General features: G+C 49.0%; 6 protein-coding genes across 6 annotated transcripts; 3 read left to right on the top strand and 3 right to left on the bottom strand.

Moving 5' to 3' along the window:
- The first annotated feature begins 643 nt into the window (after nucleotides 1–643).
- Nucleotides 644–3283, top strand: BJ212DRAFT_1351851 (transcription factor Opi1-domain-containing protein). Its single transcript, XM_041335542.1, has 8 exons — nucleotides 644–771; nucleotides 824–1110; nucleotides 1162–1325; nucleotides 1379–1501; nucleotides 1549–1696; nucleotides 1753–1958; nucleotides 2011–2606; nucleotides 2658–3283. The coding sequence occupies exons 2-8, from the start codon at nucleotides 969–971 to the stop codon at nucleotides 3091–3093; spliced, it is 1815 nt and encodes a 604-aa protein (XP_041193670.1). The 5' UTR covers nucleotides 644–771; nucleotides 824–968; the 3' UTR covers nucleotides 3094–3283.
- Nucleotides 3284–3397: 114 nt separating this feature from the next.
- Nucleotides 3398–3763, top strand: BJ212DRAFT_1480478 (uncharacterized protein; the record flags this gene model as incomplete). Its single annotated transcript, XM_041340091.1, has 1 exon — nucleotides 3398–3763. The coding sequence occupies one exon, from the start codon at nucleotides 3398–3400 to the stop codon at nucleotides 3761–3763; it is 366 nt and encodes a 121-aa protein (XP_041193669.1).
- Nucleotides 3764–3812: 49 nt separating this feature from the next.
- BJ212DRAFT_1351847 (P-loop containing nucleoside triphosphate hydrolase protein) lies at nucleotides 3813–5818 on the bottom strand. Its single transcript, XM_041335541.1, has 4 exons — nucleotides 5394–5818; nucleotides 5291–5367; nucleotides 5147–5244; nucleotides 3813–5100 (listed from the first exon to the last, which is right to left on the bottom strand). Exons 1-4 carry the CDS (start codon nucleotides 5651–5653, stop codon nucleotides 4027–4029), a joined length of 1509 nt encoding a protein of 502 aa, XP_041193668.1. The 5' UTR covers nucleotides 5654–5818; the 3' UTR covers nucleotides 3813–4026.
- Nucleotides 5607–6397, bottom strand: BJ212DRAFT_159131 (uncharacterized protein). Its single transcript, XM_041342513.1, has one exon. The coding sequence runs from the start codon at nucleotides 6280–6282 to the stop codon at nucleotides 5761–5763; it is 522 nt and encodes a 173-aa protein (XP_041193667.1). The 5' UTR covers nucleotides 6283–6397; the 3' UTR covers nucleotides 5607–5760.
- Nucleotides 6398–7329: 932 nt separating this feature from the next.
- On the top strand, nucleotides 7330–8891 carry BJ212DRAFT_1430048 (FAD/NAD(P)-binding domain-containing protein; the record flags this gene model as incomplete). Its single annotated transcript, XM_041337682.1, has 3 exons — nucleotides 7330–7500; nucleotides 7554–7892; nucleotides 7950–8891. The coding sequence occupies 3 exons, from the start codon at nucleotides 7330–7332 to the stop codon at nucleotides 8778–8780; spliced, it is 1341 nt and encodes a 446-aa protein (XP_041193666.1). The 3' UTR covers nucleotides 8781–8891.
- On the bottom strand, nucleotides 8872–11451 carry BJ212DRAFT_1568432 (cytochrome P450). The gene is given in 12 exon segments (XM_041342004.1): nucleotides 8872–9252; nucleotides 9307–9436; nucleotides 9498–9508; nucleotides 9568–9693; nucleotides 9745–9826; nucleotides 9883–10072; nucleotides 10135–10190; nucleotides 10210–10258; nucleotides 10311–10426; nucleotides 10478–10626; nucleotides 10673–10997; nucleotides 11050–11451. 12 exon segments carry the CDS (start codon nucleotides 11249–11251, stop codon nucleotides 9171–9173), a joined length of 1518 nt encoding a protein of 505 aa, XP_041193665.1. The 5' UTR covers nucleotides 11252–11451; the 3' UTR covers nucleotides 8872–9170.
- Nucleotides 11452–16746: the final 5295 nt, after the last annotated feature.

Here is a 16746-nt window from a genome sequence, read left to right as displayed (position 1 = left end):
TCGAAGCAGTCAGATGCAGGGGAACTTGTGGAACTGCTGCCGATGCTTGGGGACATAGTATTGAAATCCGAGTGGTATCCGAGTCCGACATCGGTGTCATACATGGTGGGATAATTGTGAGGGGCATAAGACGCAAATGAAGTGTCAGCCATCCATAGGTCGGGGTTGCTGTCAGGACTGGAGATATCTTCATGGAACATCTCAGCAAATCCAGCCATGACGGGTGTCGTACTGCACAAGATATAAGGTGCAGTCAAGGGTATTGTGCACCAGCCAAATAACTGGAAACGAGTATAAGTACTCAGTCTGGGAATCAATTGAATGGGAGTTCATGTTCGCCGAGCCTACCAGTTTGGAACAATTAAATGGCGGTGGCTGGCGTAGCCTGGAGCCATTCGGTCACTCACAAAGCCGCTGAGATCTAAAATCAATAGAGTCATCTTGAGTCGATCTCAGGTGAAACATTTGAAGGACTTTGGGGTGCATATCGAATTTGTCATCGACTCTTGTTCACTCCGGAACTTAAATGTCAGAGTCATTGCCCCCTCCACGGAAACAAATGAGAAACGACTAAGGAAAGCTCACTGAATAGTATCCTTGGTCAAGTCTTGTACTGAGTACTTGGAGGGAACACACTGTAACACGTGAAAAAGTCGCACGTGTTAGTGAATCTGATACCCCTCTTATAATGAATGGATTAGTTGATCGACATGTCCTACATGCTAACCATCACGAGTTCAAACGTTCAATAGCAATGCTATCTCATGAGAGGCATGTGAGATGACTCGTTACACTTGACCAGTCAAGTACTGACATCAACAAGCCGCGGTAGTATTTGGTCAGATGATTAACACGTGAAAACGTGTACCCCAATGTGATAATGTTGGACTGCACGTGCAAGCTTGTCTCTTCTCGAGCTCTGGTCTCTCATTTTTCCTGACAATATTCCATCGTCAACATCGCTCTCGATGATGTGCGAAAAGCCTTCACCGCCCTCTTCAACTGTGAGCAAACATATGACATTTGAAGATGAGGACGAGAGTGTGCGCATAGCCGTGAGCGCGCTAGGCGATATGAGGAATGGTGCTAGAGCTTCTGGAAGCATCAACGGTGAGTAGACTTCATGCATTCAACAACGATGACCTAGACGGCACACATGAGCCCAAATTCCTGCATCAGCTTCAAGCGCGCTATCAGCCCCATCCCCTTCTCTACCAGCAGATATGACCTCTCCAGATTTTGTGGCCAGAGTGTCAAATTTTCCGCTTTTCAATACTGCTTTGCGGGCATATGAACATGGAAAAGCCAGTTCACGCGTCGTCAAGGTGAGCCTCTTGACACCTATATGCGTCTATCATCGACTCCGATCATTGTTTAGTATGGTGCCGAGATGATGGAGTCATCAGTGAAAACCATATCCCGTCCTGTAATCGATAGACTACCGGTTGATGTCAATCAACTAGATGAGTTTGCCTGTAGGCAACTTGACAAGGCCAGTACAGTCTTTTTTTTTGCTTAAGATCAGCTTATCTTGACTGTTTTTCGCAGCTTGGTAGATATCATCGTCCATCAAGCACTGACCTCGAACGGATGCAAGTTGATGAGATATCCAGAGAACGAATACTAGAGGAACGGCAGACTGGTCGGGATTATTTCAGTTCGCGACAAGCACGCGAAGGCACGAACCCACAACAATGTATGCATCATTGCATTTCTTTATCGTGTCATCTCATTTGTCGTCATAGCCCGTAGTCCATCCCCTGTTCCTCCAGATTCGAACGATAACAAAACACCTGGCCCCACAAAATCAAATTACCGCACCTCCTGATCTTCAAGGTCAGCAAGCAGTGGTACAGAGGAGTCGCTGGCAAGCTGTCCTCTTAGAAGCAGGAGGCATCAGTGCTGCCGTCAGCGAAGAAAGTATGCGGCGCCTCAAATACTGTCTTCAATGGCTCCAGGTTTGTCCTTCGTTTTTCCTTCAGATTCTATACACATGTGATTTCCCACCAGTACGCCACACTGCATATCGATGCACAGATCCTCATTCTCAGGGATTTTATTGAATCCTTGCATCCGTCAGACTCTTCATCTGGCACCGATATCCTTATTTCGCCCACGCATATGCGGACGCTAACTGATGTTCGTCGAGATATTGTGCAAACCATCCGTCAAGTGGTTGATATTGTAAGCAAATATGCCGGCAGTGCTCTCCCGGAGCCTGCTCGGTCACGTGTCAGGGGCTTTATCCTGCATCTACCCCAGCGGTGGGCAACTGCAACTGTTAATACAGCTCCTGGTATGGTAGATGGTGCCCCTGGTGCTAGTTCAGCCGTTGGCGCTGCTGCCGGCGGCGCTGGAGCTATGAGACGTGCACGGACCACCAGACACAAGGAACGCAGCGCTGGTGGCCCTGATCGCTCCCAAGCATGTACACCAGCATCCTCTCGTGCATCATCCCCTTTGGCCTCCGCACGCATAGGCTTACGGCCAACGACCAGTGCTGCCACTCAGGCTGCGCAGCGTGTTTTGGCGCTCGCCACAGAAAGTCTAGACATGATGCGTGGGGTTACCGGCGTCGTTAAGGACAGTCTGGATCGTGCTGATGCGTATGTCAAATTCTTTCGCATAATGCCCTTGTTGACTGATGGATTTTCTAGTTGGGTTGAGCGTCTGCGCGTTGTTGGCATACAGCGCCAGCAACCCCATGATGATTCAGAGCCCTTTGATCCTGCCTCATCACCGTTCGCACAACACCGAAGGCAGGATTCTATTCCAGGTCTTTCATCCACTCCCTCGACACCATTCTCTTCTATACCCTCCACGCCTGCGGCTAGTTATTCTGCACCAGCAACACCCGCTGCTTATTCCTCCTCTGATGCCCTTGGAATGGGTCTCCGGTTGGGCGAGGCGAGCACTCGAACATCATTGAGTGAGCTCCAACTCGATGGAGAAACATACGAAACAACACGTAGTGTGCCAAAAGACCTGTGCGAAGGAGAGCCGCAACGACGGAAGCCCGATCGCATATGGGAGAGGCAGAGCCCCGACAATGCTTCGCCAAGCAAAGATGGAATGATAGTGGACGATGTATGAATATCAGTATGGTTATACATTCTTTTTCTTACTCCCTGATCCTTTCTATATCCATGAACTTTATATGAAGCTCTTCTATTTAATTACGCGCTTGCACGGGTGTTGGCTGAATCTCTAATTGTCTCGTATACGTGATGTACTCGTAGTAGCTGGCATTACTTACTCTAATTTATCACAAAGTTCGACCAGGTCACTTGAAGGTTGACACTCCCAAAGCAGGCTTCACGTCACGTCACAACATAACATAATATAGGGGTCACCGGTAATCAAGTAACAAAGATAGGGGCGACAACTTCACCACCAAATGTCAGCTCATGAACCTCGCAATCACCCCGCTCTCCCCCGTGTCGAGCTCGAGCTGAGCGAAGATGCGTTAAAAACCATCAACACGCACCTCCTCGAGCTCGATGTTGTCAAAAACACCCAATCCGTCCATTTTTCGCCCATGTTCTCAATCTATGCCTCCACCGTCCTGCTTGCAGCTATCATAGCGGCCTGCCCGGATCTCCTTGATCAGAGGTATGCACGCGTGGAAGCAGCGATGCAAGTGTTGTGCCAGAACTCGAGACTGCAGGAGGATTTGAGGGAGGCGATTGAGAAAAGGGATTTTATGAACGTGTTGAATATTGGTGTGTTACATTGCTTCTCTGTTTCGTTGTTGGAAAGCTGAGACGGATTAAAATCATGTAGAGATCCTGCAGAAACCTGCTCGGGTGAATAGTATGTTTTGCTGTGCTCTTACCTTGCCTGCTTGTTTCATAACCGTCTTTGAACCAGTGCGTGTGCTTAACAGAAGGAGAACATTGTAGGACAACATAAAGGCAATCAAGGCAGGACAGGGGATAATAAGCTGGGAGAATAAGATGTAAAAGTACATATGCGGTATGCGAATCAAAGCTTCAGGTCGGAATTGTAACACAATGTATGCACGCACTAGTACTTATCACTTTTCCTGACTTTCCTCATGACCGCCTCAACATACCCATCCATGTCTTTCTCCCAGCGCTTCACAGCACCATTCCGAACAACATAAAACGCCCTCTCCTCCTTCACATCACTTTCATCATCATCACCATCATCTTCTCCCTCCATCAGTTGCTTCATGAACCATACGTCATGGCTCACTAACAACAAAGCTCCCTCAAAGCCCTCCAGCGCCTCCACCAGCCTCTCCACAGTGCCCATGTCCAAATGATTCGTGATTTCATCAATCACAAGCACATGCGGTGCATCATACAGGATGATTGCAAACGCAATGCGGTTCCGCTGTCCTCCACTGAGGTTTGCGATTTTCCGCAGAACAGTATTCCCACTCACGCCAACAGTGCCAAAGTGCGCCCGACACTCTTGTTCTGAAAGCCCTGGATGCCGGGAGCGCATCTCTTCGATGGGTGTACGGGTGAGTGTGAGCTGATCGACTACGTGCTGCGAGAAGTAGCCGATGCGGAGTGAAGGGTGTCGGTATACTTCTCCCGCTGTCGGCTGCGTCACACCCACCATCATGTTCAGCAGCGTTGTTTTCCCGCACCCATTCGGGCCGAGTAGCGCTATGCGAGCATGGGGGCCGACATCAAGGTTGACATTTGTTAGTACATCCCTGTTCGAAGTTGGATAGCGAAATGACGCATTCTTCACGGTGAACACAGATCCGTGGTATCGCAACGGAGGAGGATCTGGGATCTTGATCGTCGCCGTCTTTAAGGCCTTCTCCATCTCAATCTCTGCGCGCGCCGATGTGTGATACCCGGCCCAGTAAGACACCTTGAACCGCTTCCCGTCCTCCGTCTTTTCCATTCCAAGGCGCTCAATCTTCTTCTTCCGGCTTGCTACTTGCCCGAGTCGCTTGTCATCCCCGGTCGCCCGAGCCTGTTGTACATTGTGCTGGATGCTTGCTAAGAGCTTCGCTCGCTTCTTTGCCTGCACATCCAGCAAAGCCTGCTTCCGTACCCGCTGCTCCTCACTCGTGCTTTCATAGTCTGCGAACGACCCGGCGTGATATTTCAATATCTTGTCACGCAGAATGATCGTTTCCGTTGTCACCGCGTTCAAGAACGCCCGGTCGTGCGACACGATAATAAGTGTCAGCCCCAGTTGTTTCGTTGATCAGATATTCTTGCAGCCAGAGGATCACAGGCAGGTCAAGGTGGTTTGCTGTACACATGAATAGGTGGACATCATGTCATGTAAAACGACATACTTGGTTCGTCGAGTAGGAGGATGTCTGGGCCAACAAATAGCGCTTTCGCAAGCGCAATCTGCATCCGCCATCCACCACTCAAGGTCTGTACCCTTGCATCGACTTGAGCCTCTTAAATCCAAGTCCTCGTAGGATCTTCCTCGCCTTTGCTTTCCGCGCATCGAAATTGATCAGCGCAAATTTATCAAAGACATCCGTAATGAGTTCGGTCGCCATGTCAGATAAGATGTAGACCTGTGGATCCTGGGTCTTCAGTGCAGCGAATTCGGTTTCTATCGCAAGCTGCGCTTGACGGGCGTCATGTCCACGTGTGCCAGAGCGTTTCTGTGCGAGTTGTTGCGCGGTAATCACGCGGGTTTCCATTCGAGAAATGAGAATGTTGTGAAGCGCAGTATTCAACTGGGCGGTGCTTGACGAGGTGGACTGAGGTGCGTCTCCCAGTATTGCGTGCAAGACTATGAGAGTGGATTCTAGCTTGGACAAACAATGCGAGGAGATAATTTACCTTCATATTCGCGCAAAACCTTCGTGCATGCCTTATCTGCTTCAAGTACTTCATTCAACACAGTGGTGGTCTCGTCAAACGTCTCAAGCTGAGCGATGTGGAGGATATTGAGATTGCTTGGCATAGCAAGAATGTTGTCTGCCATGCATCTCATCAGCACTGCGTTATCGACATATAAGCACGTGTATGTACTGAAAGGGAGGGGCTGACTCGTCTTTCCGACGCCATTCTGCCCCACGAGACCATATCGGACGCCTTCCTTGAGCCGCAGATGTGCATCGACGAGGAGATCGAGGTTATTGACGCTGATGTTGACAGTCTGCATGTCGATGTCTTTAGATGACGTCTCAAGGGTCTCGCGGTGAAACCGGCTCTGCTGGGCAGTTGCTACAATTTTGGGTTCTGCTTCTGAGGGCTGCGATGGGGAGGCAACGGCAGCAGCCTTCTTTTGCGCGCGTTTCATGCGACGGGCCTCGATAGACGACATAGGTTTCGGTTGGTCTAGAGGCGGAGCATTATCGGTCAAAGGGCTAGACGTTGATACTGATGTCGATGTCCTTCATCGATGTCAGATTTCAAATGAGAAGATGAAAGCCGAACGCAAACCCTGAGGATGACTTCACATTTCCCTTGCCAAGGGTCGCATAAAACTGGTTGATCTTCTCAGGGTCCACCTCAGCTTCGTCAAGAAACATTTCCGTGGCGTCTCGTATGTCCTTGGTTTTATCGGACATGGACATGACGGCGAGCATGGATGTGAGGTAATTGAGCGCGCTGGGCTCCAGAGAGATCTGAAAGTCATCTAGATGAGCTTTGAATCGAGTTGCCAGTGCATTTGAGGCCATGTTGCTTGACTGGCACTAGCAGTTCTATTCTTGATGGGCCCATGTTGTCCTAGGTATTAAAAACTTGGTGACGACTCACATCTAGTTGTTTTTTCGGTGCCGCCTTTGTACAGGAATTTCGCATAAATTCTTGTCACCCGTGAGTCTCGTAGCCATAGTCATCAAACCTTAGAAGACGGTCCCGGGACCGACTTGTGACTCCTTGTGACGTTGGTTCGTGTTTGCATCTAATTCTGAGGTCGGACGCGTTACTAATGGTATTGTAGTCATCAGGAGATACAAGCGCTCATGATTGCTATAAGCCTTCCTCGCTTCATTCTGCTTCATCGCGCGAAACGGACAACAGCTTTGACCATGCCTTACGGGATACCCTACTATGACGTTGCACCTCTCCGGGTCAGCGCATACGTTGTAAACGGACCAAGGCTTGTAATGGCAAATCAAGCCGCCAGGATCGGACAACTGCAGTCACTCTGAGTCCAGTTTGCTCATTGACCCCACAATTTCCGACGGTTGCAATCTGTGCAATATATTACTTCGTAATGCATGGCCGGTCAGGCGCGCGAAATAGTACATCATCCTTCATAACGAGTTAAGATAATGGGTAGCCTTAAATAACAGGTGCAAGAGCCATCTGAAGCTAATTCATCGTCTGTTTCACTCTATCATTCTTACTCTCCAAGCAGACAATGTCTCTCCCCGAGAACACTACCGTACTCATTGTCGGCGCGGGCCCTGCAGGTCTCACAGCTGCCCTTTCTCTCGTCCATAACGAGTGCCATGACTTCGTCATCGTAGACGCCGTACTCGAAGGGCAGAATTCATCGAGGGCGATCACGATACACTCTGCAACTGTTGAGGTAAGCCACCTGCGCGTTTATAAGAAGGCCCACTGATGTTTTTATGATCTTAGGCTTTAGCCAGCATCGATGCAGCAGATGGTTTACTGTCTCGAGCCATCAAGGGGAAGAGCATCAGAATCACATCCCGTAGTTCACAGATATTTGAAGCCAAATACGACCCGCTAAAGAAATATTCCGCCCACCCTTACGCGCTCTACATCCCTCAGAATGTGACGGAGCTTGTACTTGGGCAGAAGTTGCAGAGCCTTGGTGTTCAAGTGCAGCGTCCTCATAGGGTGGTAGGAATGAAACAGAACGAGAAGGACTCTCGCATCACCGACGTGTCCTTTGAGGATGGTCAAGTCATTAGAGCTAGATATATTATCGGTGCAGATGGCGCCCGCTCAAATGTGAGACCTCAGTGCCCACTAACCTAGCTTGGGGGACTGTCTGACGACTATTTCCAGATCCGTACCATCGCCGGGATAGGGTTCTCTGACCCAGAAGGGCCAAATACGGGCAACAGTTCATTGGCTCAAATGGTCTCTGCAGATGTCACATTTGACCCTGAACCAGTCGGTCCATTAACCCTCGAGGGCCACCTCAATGGCACAGTTTTTTCAGGCAATTTCTTTTTCTTTACACCGCTCGGCAAACGCTTCAATGCAGAGTTGACGCGAGATGGAAAGCCCATTACGAAACCCATCTTCCGTGTAGGTTGTGCCATCCCTGTAAAGAATGGGAAGCCCCCCCATGCTCCACCGAAAGAATACATCCAGGACTTGATTGACAAATACGGGCCAGCGTGTATAACATCAAATCCATGTCTTAATCTAACACCTGTCAAAGTCGACCAGCTGGTCTGGTCGACACGTTTCAGAACACATTCTGCTATCGCCGACCGCACCTTCACGCGTCTTGGAGCTGCTATTCTTCTAGTCGGTGACGCAGCCCATATACATTCACCTGCGGGCGGCCAGGGCATGAACCTGGCCATCAGAGACGCGATTTTCCTTGCAGAGGCTGTCACAAAGCACATTCAAGCGTCTGCAGAGAATCCCGATGTGGATGATACCATTTTACAGGAATTGGGGGACGTGCGTCATGCGCGAGCGGTGGAAATCATCGGCTTTACCAAGACGCTTTTGAAACTCGCAAGCCTTACGTACGATTCTTATGCTTGGTGGATGCCGTGTAGTGGGGCTTCCATCCGCGATCTGGTACTGAGGATCTTGGGTAGGTTTGATTTCGTGCAGTCGAAGGTTGCGTGGGGCCTGAGTGGGCTTGGAAGACGGTAATCGCACATTTTTGGATGGCTTGGTGACCCCGTGTTGTATACCATGATTCGCGACATTTATATTTCTATTCAAAGACAGGATAGTGTAACTTAGCTAAGACTGTCGTCCCTGAAGTGTTACGCAAAAGGCAGCGATACTGAAAGCTTGTGTTTCAGTATCGTAGACAGTATTTATGTAGATTATGGGAACTCTAGTAAGTGAGCGTGCTTACAGACAGACAAAGTATCAAATATCCCAGAGTGGTGCACTAGCGCCTGATCGAGATCATTTGGAAGGAGGTTGAATCACTGTAGTAAATTATTCTTACAAGATGAAGCAATGTATGTACATGTACGATAATGGGATGTGGCACTCCAATCATCTTCATGTGTGGGTTTCGTCTTCGAACGCTTAGTAGTTAACATCCTGCTCAATGAGCGCGACGGCTCTCGCAGAGCGAGGCCTAATAGAACACTTGAAGGGCTTCGGATGGCTGTAATGGCCTCTATCCAAACCAGCACCGGACGTGATAAAATATGAGACATACCTGATCGTGCCTGATGAAGGATCAACCTCAGGGGTAATCTCAACACCGTCCTCGACGACTTTGGAGATATCGAATACGGCCAGTGACATCGCGGTGGATATCCAGACGGAGGCTTCAGCGAGGTGGAGACCTATACATCAAAAGCAAGAAACGTCAGAACGTTTGCCGGTACTTCTGTGAGTCGGGCATACCTGGACAGATACTGCGGAGCAGAAACTTAGCATTCCACAAGTAACCAACTCCATGCAACTCCATGCTTACCGTCTTCCAAAGCCAAAGCAGACTGTCCGGGGGTCCGTCTCAGGCTTCTTTCCGTCAATAGACAAAAAGCGTTCAGGGTTGAATTGCGAGGGATTAGCGTATGTCTGCGGGTTATTGAGCATGAACCTGTCATTACATTCTATTAAAATATCAAATGCGGAAAACGGGTGCACCAACCAAATGTTAGGTATTATCAAAGAACCTTTTGGGATGAAATACCCGTCATGGATGTCGTCCTCAGTGACACGGTGGGGGACGCCTGTCATTGAGATACCGCTCGACAACTAAAGAATGCGATAAACAAGATATACGGACCGGTAGGAGCGACAACATTCCAACGTAGTACCTCTTTGGCAAGCGCCTCAGTGTAGGGAAGAGAATCTCGGTCGGCGAAGGAGGGAAGACGATCAGGACCAACAACAGCATCTATTTCTGCCTGGACCTTCTTCTGTACATCACTGAAAAGTGTCATGGCCAGGAAGAGCGAGTAGATTGAAGAAACAGTCTGAGAAAAGTAGTGCAGTGCTCTCAGAAATGATGATTAACAATAGATGGGGAGGGACTAACCGTGTCGGCGCCGCCGGCGTATAGAGATCCAGCAGACCATTTCGCAACGTGATCGTCTTCTGCAGGACAGAGCACGGTCTCCTAACAGCTTCGAGGTAAAAGACTCCCGGGCAATGCCAGCTGCCTGTGAAAATCAAACCTCTACGCATGATCGCAAAACTACAAATGTTGGTTACCATCTGATCCTTGACGAACTTGTGCGGTGCAGAAATCATCTCTTCGACGGTCTCGTGCCATTCACGGGCTAGGCGCTTGAAACCAGCACCAGGGAACCACTCGGGGACATTGACCACTACAAATAACAAGGTAATTAACAGCAAACGTTCTGGATGCTATAGCTTACAAAATGGCATAAAATCAGCCACAAAGGCACCGGGAACAGTGGAACGCGAGAATTGATCTACAGCGCGATCTGCAAGGTCAACGAAAGGATCATCGTTCTCTGTCACTTCATAACCATGAGAGATGTGCAGAATGATGGCACCGGCGGTGCTATCAAAATCAAGATCGCGTCAATGCAAGGACAAATAATGCATACTGTCGGACGTGTGTCTGTAGTTGACCGGGTTTCGTGAGCACACGCTTAAGGAATCGGCGAGTTTCAACCTCTTCGATCTGGTTATATGTGCCTACTGCGGCGCGGGTGCCAATCACGCGGTGGAGGTTCCTGCGGTACCGGCGAAAGCGGTCACCGTCGGGGAGAAGACCCATGCTGTGCTTCCAGCCAACAAGTTCGCCACCAACAGGAAAGATAGGACGATCAGAGTACAGGGTGCTCTTCTTGTCCAGCATGTCCATCGCAGCCTTGACAGAGTTCAGCACCACGATGTGTTGACCCATAATCTCGATATGTGAGATGTTACCTGTAGACAAGACTTTGAAATGGATGATGTCGGCGAAACGGTAGGTACTCACCATACTTCTTGCCCCACATAGCGAATGTGAGCCAGGGCTTGGTGTGAGGCATGTCCAGGATGTTCCCGATGAGAGGCCACCCCGGGGGACCAGGCGGATATGATGCAGGATTCTTCTTGTTGAAAACCCGCATTACAAAATAGACTCCGGCACAAGAAATGCATAGTATGTCGAGCCAAGTGACGTTGGTGAGTGTCAACATGGTCTACTGGGAGAGGACGAGCAACTAAAGAGCGGGGTTGTCTAGTACTTGCGAGTGGAGGATCAGATGAGGGGAGTCCTTTCGGTTGACCATGTTATATATACCCGAACTTTGCATAGGCTTCATATTGTTTTGTCTGGGATAAAGAGAATCGATCTCAGTGGAAGCAACATCGATGCCAGATATGCGCTGACCTGCACGTTGCCGTCACAGGCAAATATCCAATTTCTTCCTTATCCGAGTCCTTGTCGTTCTTAGTAATACAATTTCACTTTTCTGTACATACAGAGCTCCAACTTCCAAGTGACTATGTGAACTCGTCACACTATCCACAAAACCGGTACGCTACTTACGCTGTTCACCAATCAGTTTCACGAGGAATTCAATCACGACGACGCCAACATTCTGATCAGAGTACTCCACGGATCATCTGGTACTGCAGCACGCACGCAATACCCTTGTTAGGAACGCCTATATACAAAGCATGTCAAGTTCGTATCTCAGATTGTAAAGCCATTACTATCCAAGAGCTCCTGGGACAACTTTGTGCCACTACATCTTCGATGGCCCCTGATGACCCCGAGCTCGGACTGCATGGTGGACCGAGCTCCCCGACGGCACTAGAGCTTTCCTTGTTTCTGGTACGTGACGTTATCATCCCAAATGCAAAAAAAAGATCCGCGCCTATTTTAAGGGATACTAGTAACACCCAGAATGGCTGAGGAAATGACAGCTCATCTCCTCACTGTTTGGTTGGTGACCATTACCAGAACGCAAGTGCTAATCAAAGCGCCATCTTGTTCTGGCTCGGTTTTTGATACTCTAAGAGTTTTAATCAGTTTATAGCACATGTCAAAAGAGTAAGTGTTCCTGCCATAGCATACAAGGCCGCGAGGCACACCTTTGTCTTCGTCTTTTATTACTCGCGTAATCTTGACTCCCGATCATCAAGTGCGTGTTACTAGCAGGCAGGCAGTGAACCTCAGTCTGGTATCAAGGACGTTCCTTCGTCCGGCTCGGGAGATGCTGACACGATTAAGATATTGTGCTGCCCTGAGTGTTAGGTCATGGCTAACGTGCCCACCTATAATTTATACTTGATAATTATCTTCATCCTGTCTAGACGACATCACCCTCCATCACGCTGTTGCTCCCCCTCACACCACAACTGGTTCGACTCACCAGCATCATAGCGCGCGCTTTCTCCCATCTCAATACGGCTTTCCGCGCTTAACAAGTGGTTTATGAAGTGTGGAGGATGGCCTGAAGATGTCGGAGGTGAGAAGCTGTTGAGGGAGTATAAATGATTGGTGAAGGGTGTGCGGGCTATGGGTGTATTTGATGAGTGGTATTGTGTGGTACTTGGGGATTGGTGGTTTGGATGCACTTCTTCGGGAGTTGTTATTTACCTGAGTCGAATTATCATTTTTATTCACAAGATATCACCTCATTTGACTTCGCCCCATGCCATGCCAATGCACAATCCTTTCTGTTACTCCAAAAACTCGTCTGCTAACCTCGAGAAGCTCTGCATCTCCGGAGCAAGATGGAGTCAATGCTAGATGAGAGACCTCACTGTCAGAAAATCATTTATTATGACACGTTGAAAATATACTTAAGTTACACTAACAGTTAAAAAGTCCCGACGTGGCACCGAGGTTTGACGCGGCTGTGACGCGGCCTTGAAGCGGCACAACTTGTTTGACGCGCCTGTGACGCGGCATGTGCTATGCTTGACGCGACATAGGTAAGTGTGGAGGTTTACAGTATTACGGAGGCTGCGAAGATGTTGGGGAAAACTTGTCGTGGTGTGGGTAGTGCTTGACCCAGCCTGACTGAAGTTTGACATGGCATGGTTGGAGCCTGACGTGGTAGTGCAGAGTACAGAGGCTGCATCAGACTTGACAAGGTGGGGTCAAGCCTTGACACAGTGAGACAATACTCCACACCGCTGTCTGAAAACAAACGTTGGATCAATGATTATTAAACACAACATGCATACAACATTCCCAAGTAGTACGAACATGGAGGACAAGCAGTGTAAAATTAGTGAGAGGTGACTGCAGCACTCCAGGGCCTGTACGCAGATGGACATTCGTATGTTGATTATTAGCGAGAACTCAAAGTGTTTGGAATTCATTTCGAGCGACATAAGATAGTGTTTGCCAGAACATAACTCTAGGATTCGTGACAATGCCGTGTCACATACATAAGCCGCGTCAGTGCTGGGTCAATTTCACAGGTTGGTAATAACATCACGTCTTAAGCGCCTGATATTAATATGGGGCAGCATTAAACAAACAGGCCCCAATCTTCTCGCAAAGTCCACTTCGACCGTCCTCAATATCATCAACCTCTAGAAATGGCGCAGCTCAATCTAAACCCCACACCCCTTCGACTGTTCGAAGATCATGGACAACGCGATGATCCTGTTAGTGTGATCATCAATAATCAAAGGGTATGTGGAACTCGCGCAAATGCAATCACAGTTTCCCCAGACGGGCGATGCATGGTCACGTCCTCGTGGAATATGGTCCGTCTGTGGGATATGAAGGAAGGCGTTTTGTTGAAAAGATTGGATGGGCATTGGGGGGGCTTCGTGATGCATTGGCGGTATCGCGAGATGGGCAGTTGATAGCAAGTGGTGATGAACAAGGGACGCTCATCGCCTGGGATTTAAACATCGGGGAATCCCTCACCCAAGCCATCAAAGCCCACTCCAGTGGGATCCCATCACTGGCCTTTTCTCCCGATAGTTCACTATTGGCGACCGGTTCAGGAGACGGAACGATTAAGCTGTGGTGCACGAAAACCTGGGAGCTGCTAGGAAATCCAATCACTTGTCACAAGACAAATGTCAGCTGCATTCGTTTTTCGCCGTCCGGCGAACTTCTTGCGATTGCAACACACACCAATATCCAAATCTATAATTCGGGCACGAGGGAATGCGTAGCGAACTTCAAGGGTCACACTGCAATCAATGAATCATACAACAACTCGCTCGCCTGGATGCCTAATGGCACACGGCTTTTTTCAGCGGGTGGTGTCACGGATCCGACCATACGGGAGTGGGATACGTCGACCTGGAAGCAGGTTGGTGATCCCTGGAAGGGCCATTTCAACAGTATCCAGGCCATTTCTCTGAACTCTAATGGCACTCTCCTTGCCTCTGCATCTGATGACTGCCGTGTCCGCCTCTGGCGGGTCTCAGATCGGCGAACCATCGTCGTATTCAAGCACACTAGCGAGGTGCAGTGCGTCACCTTCTCCGCCGATGACAGGCGCATCCTCAGCGGAGCCCAGGATAAGGCAATCTTGGAGTGGCCAGTATCTGAGGACGCTTTGCCAGAGGATCGTCCCAAGAATGTTCCGAAGGATGATCCCAAGGGGCAGGCGATGCACCAGGTAATCCAGCTCCATTTTCGTTCTCCGTCACCTAAATCTCTTTTGATACCAAGGCTCAAGCATACTCTGATTTCAAGGTGTGTTCCCACCTTTGTCTCTTATAATGCGATATGAACAGGCTTGACGCAGGTCCTCGCTGTAAACTCGGACATCCGAAAAGCGTGCATAGCTGGAGATTTGCGCACCGCTAAAATGGCGCTAGATCAAGAAATTGACGCTGATGCCAATAATTACACCTCCTATGCTAACCGTGCATTTGTTCTGGCACGAAAACCCGACTGGGACCGCGCGCTCCATGATGCAGTTAAGGTGATATAGCCTGACCTATCATAGCCCCCTCGTGAAAGCTAACTTTTATGGTGGCATAGTCCGTCAGAATCCAGCTCTCGTTTGCAGGTCATATCTCCAAGGGCATTGCCCTCTGGAAAAAGACAGGTTCAGGCCGCGAGGACAGCGTTTGATCTCGCGTCAGCGTTCACCAACGGAGATTTAAAGGCCACCCATTTCCTTTTCTTGATCAAGGCAGGTGAAAAAAAATACGTAGTACTACGTGCTTCATCACAATTTTCAGACCCTCGCGTTGTTCAGCGCGGGCGAGCATGAAGAGGCGATGCTGCGTATCGAAGAGCTAGCTGCCTCTCCAAATGTCGATACTCTTGCTTGTCGTGTTGTGGGAGTGGGTATTGCCCATTTGAGGGGGTTCAGGTAGTGTGCTGGCACTGATCTTTCTGCTTTTTGCACACCAGGCCTATCTATGCGTCCAACTAGGATAGATAGCCTTAGATAACGGGCGTCGCAACGAAGCTGTTGACCACTTCACTGCCGCTGTCAATGCCAGTGCCTTCTTTTATAAAACGGCAATTCATTCTGCATACGAGGAATTTGTCATGGTACGTTGATGTGATGTAACCGAATAGTGTGCTCATCTGTGTGGGTTTGCAGCTCTTTGGTTGGGACCTCAAGTCCTTGTGGCAGACCGCGAACCAGCAACAGTGCCTTGCGCTCTTTCGGGCGGGCAGAATTGGAGCAGCCGTAGAATCTTACCAATCTACCATGGACAAGAGTGATGAGGATACGAGGGCCCGCTTAAGTGCTTGGTTTACTGGTAAGTCTTCGGTAATGCCATCCGACCTAATAATCTTAATCCTCCACCGCACTCCACTTAGCCCTCCAGTAAGAACTAAGTGCGCTCTATGCTTCTGAAGGAGATACTGCATTCGCAGCGCGTGATTAATCATGCAGTTGAAATACGGAGATTCTCAAGTAGTTTTCGTTTACACCTTGACAGTATCTGTATTACTTCTGTACTTGTATCGGATCATATACCGGCTCACTTGTACAAGATATCTGCTTGGTTCGGCACAGTACACTTCACCGTTGGAGTCGACATAAACACGCATGCATGCAAATCTGCAGACTGCAGCATCTGTATATCATGGCTGCTTGGTATATGGTAAGATCCCTTTGCAGCATGCGAGAGCTCTTCATTTTCATCCCCAGGCCCAGGGATCTATTTCACCACAGTGGATACACCACCCGGTATCAAGGCACCTCCAGAAGATAATCATATACAGCTGCGCTGGTTCAGGACAATGTCGGGGCGCTGCGATTTCTCTCGGATCCCTCGAGATTTCATTGCGCGCTGATATCTCGTCGAAGGGAAGTCGTGCTTCCCTCATTTCCGCTCGAGACGCACAGCAGTCATTCATAACTCGAAAGTAGAAACCACAATTTGTGCTGCTCCTAATAATCATTAATTGCTTGCAGTAAGTGATAAACAAATGTAAGTGCTGATTCGATATTTTTCTTCATGTGGGTCTTGAGATTCGAGATGTTACGAGGTCTGGCACTTAGTTCGATTGGAGCAAAATATTCCTTTTCACATCGTTTAGTTTAGTGACCACTGGATCACACCTTAAGTTGACATTTCGGGTCACTGACTGTGTCTATCATCGGAATTTTCTCTTACCTGTCACATGGACGTGGTCGAAGTTCATTAATAATGGCGAAGCGAACTCCGATGCCATTCTTCGCGGACAACAGCAACGTCGAACTGCTCAACGAAGCCACGCACTCTTTTTTCGAACAGT

This window comes from Suillus subaureus, assembly GCF_016647635.1.
Source record: "Suillus subaureus strain MN1 chromosome Unknown BJ212scaffold_14, whole genome shotgun sequence".
Lineage (NCBI taxonomy): Eukaryota > Fungi > Basidiomycota > Agaricomycetes > Boletales > Suillaceae > Suillus > Suillus subaureus.
Note: the sequence above shows the minus strand (reverse complement) of the source record. Positions and strands in the feature narration are given on the sequence as shown.

Excerpts from the sequence above, each read along its gene's own strand:
- BJ212DRAFT_1351851 (XM_041335542.1), top strand. The coding sequence starts at position 969 with ATGATGTGCGAAAAGCCTTCACCGCCCTCTTCAACTGTGAGCAAACAT. Across the intron at positions 1,111-1,161 it reads AGCTTCTGGAAGCATCAACG|CCCAAATTCCTGCATCAGCT; the intron begins GTGAGTAGACTT and ends GGCACACATGAG. Across the intron at positions 1,959-2,010 it reads ACTGTCTTCAATGGCTCCAG|TACGCCACACTGCATATCGA; the intron begins GTTTGTCCTTCG and ends ATTTCCCACCAG.
- BJ212DRAFT_1351847 (XM_041335541.1), bottom strand. The coding sequence starts at position 5,653 with ATGGAAACCCGCGTGATTACCGCGCAACAACTCGCACAGAAACGCTCT. Across the intron at positions 5,368-5,393 it reads CTTGGATTTAAGAGGCTCAA|TGGTGGATGGCGGATGCAGA; the intron begins GTCGATGCAAGG and ends ACAGACCTTGAG. Across the intron at positions 5,101-5,146 it reads ATCGTGTCGCACGACCGGGC|ATATTGAAATATCACGCCGG; the intron begins GTTCTTGAACGC and ends CTGCGTGACAAG.
- BJ212DRAFT_159131 (XM_041342513.1), bottom strand. The coding sequence starts at position 6,282 with ATGTCGTCTATCGAGGCCCGTCGCATGAAACGCGCGCAAAAGAAGGCT.
- BJ212DRAFT_1568432 (XM_041342004.1), bottom strand. The coding sequence starts at position 11,251 with ATGTTGACACTCACCAACGTCACTTGGCTCGACATACTATGCATTTCT. Across the intron at positions 10,259-10,310 it reads AGTTCGTCAAGGATCAGATG|GCAGCTGGCATTGCCCGGGA; the intron begins GTAACCAACATT and ends TGATTTTCACAG. Across the intron at positions 9,694-9,744 it reads TTGATAATACCTAACATTTG|GTTCATGCTCAATAACCCGC; the intron begins GTTGGTGCACCC and ends ATGTAATGACAG.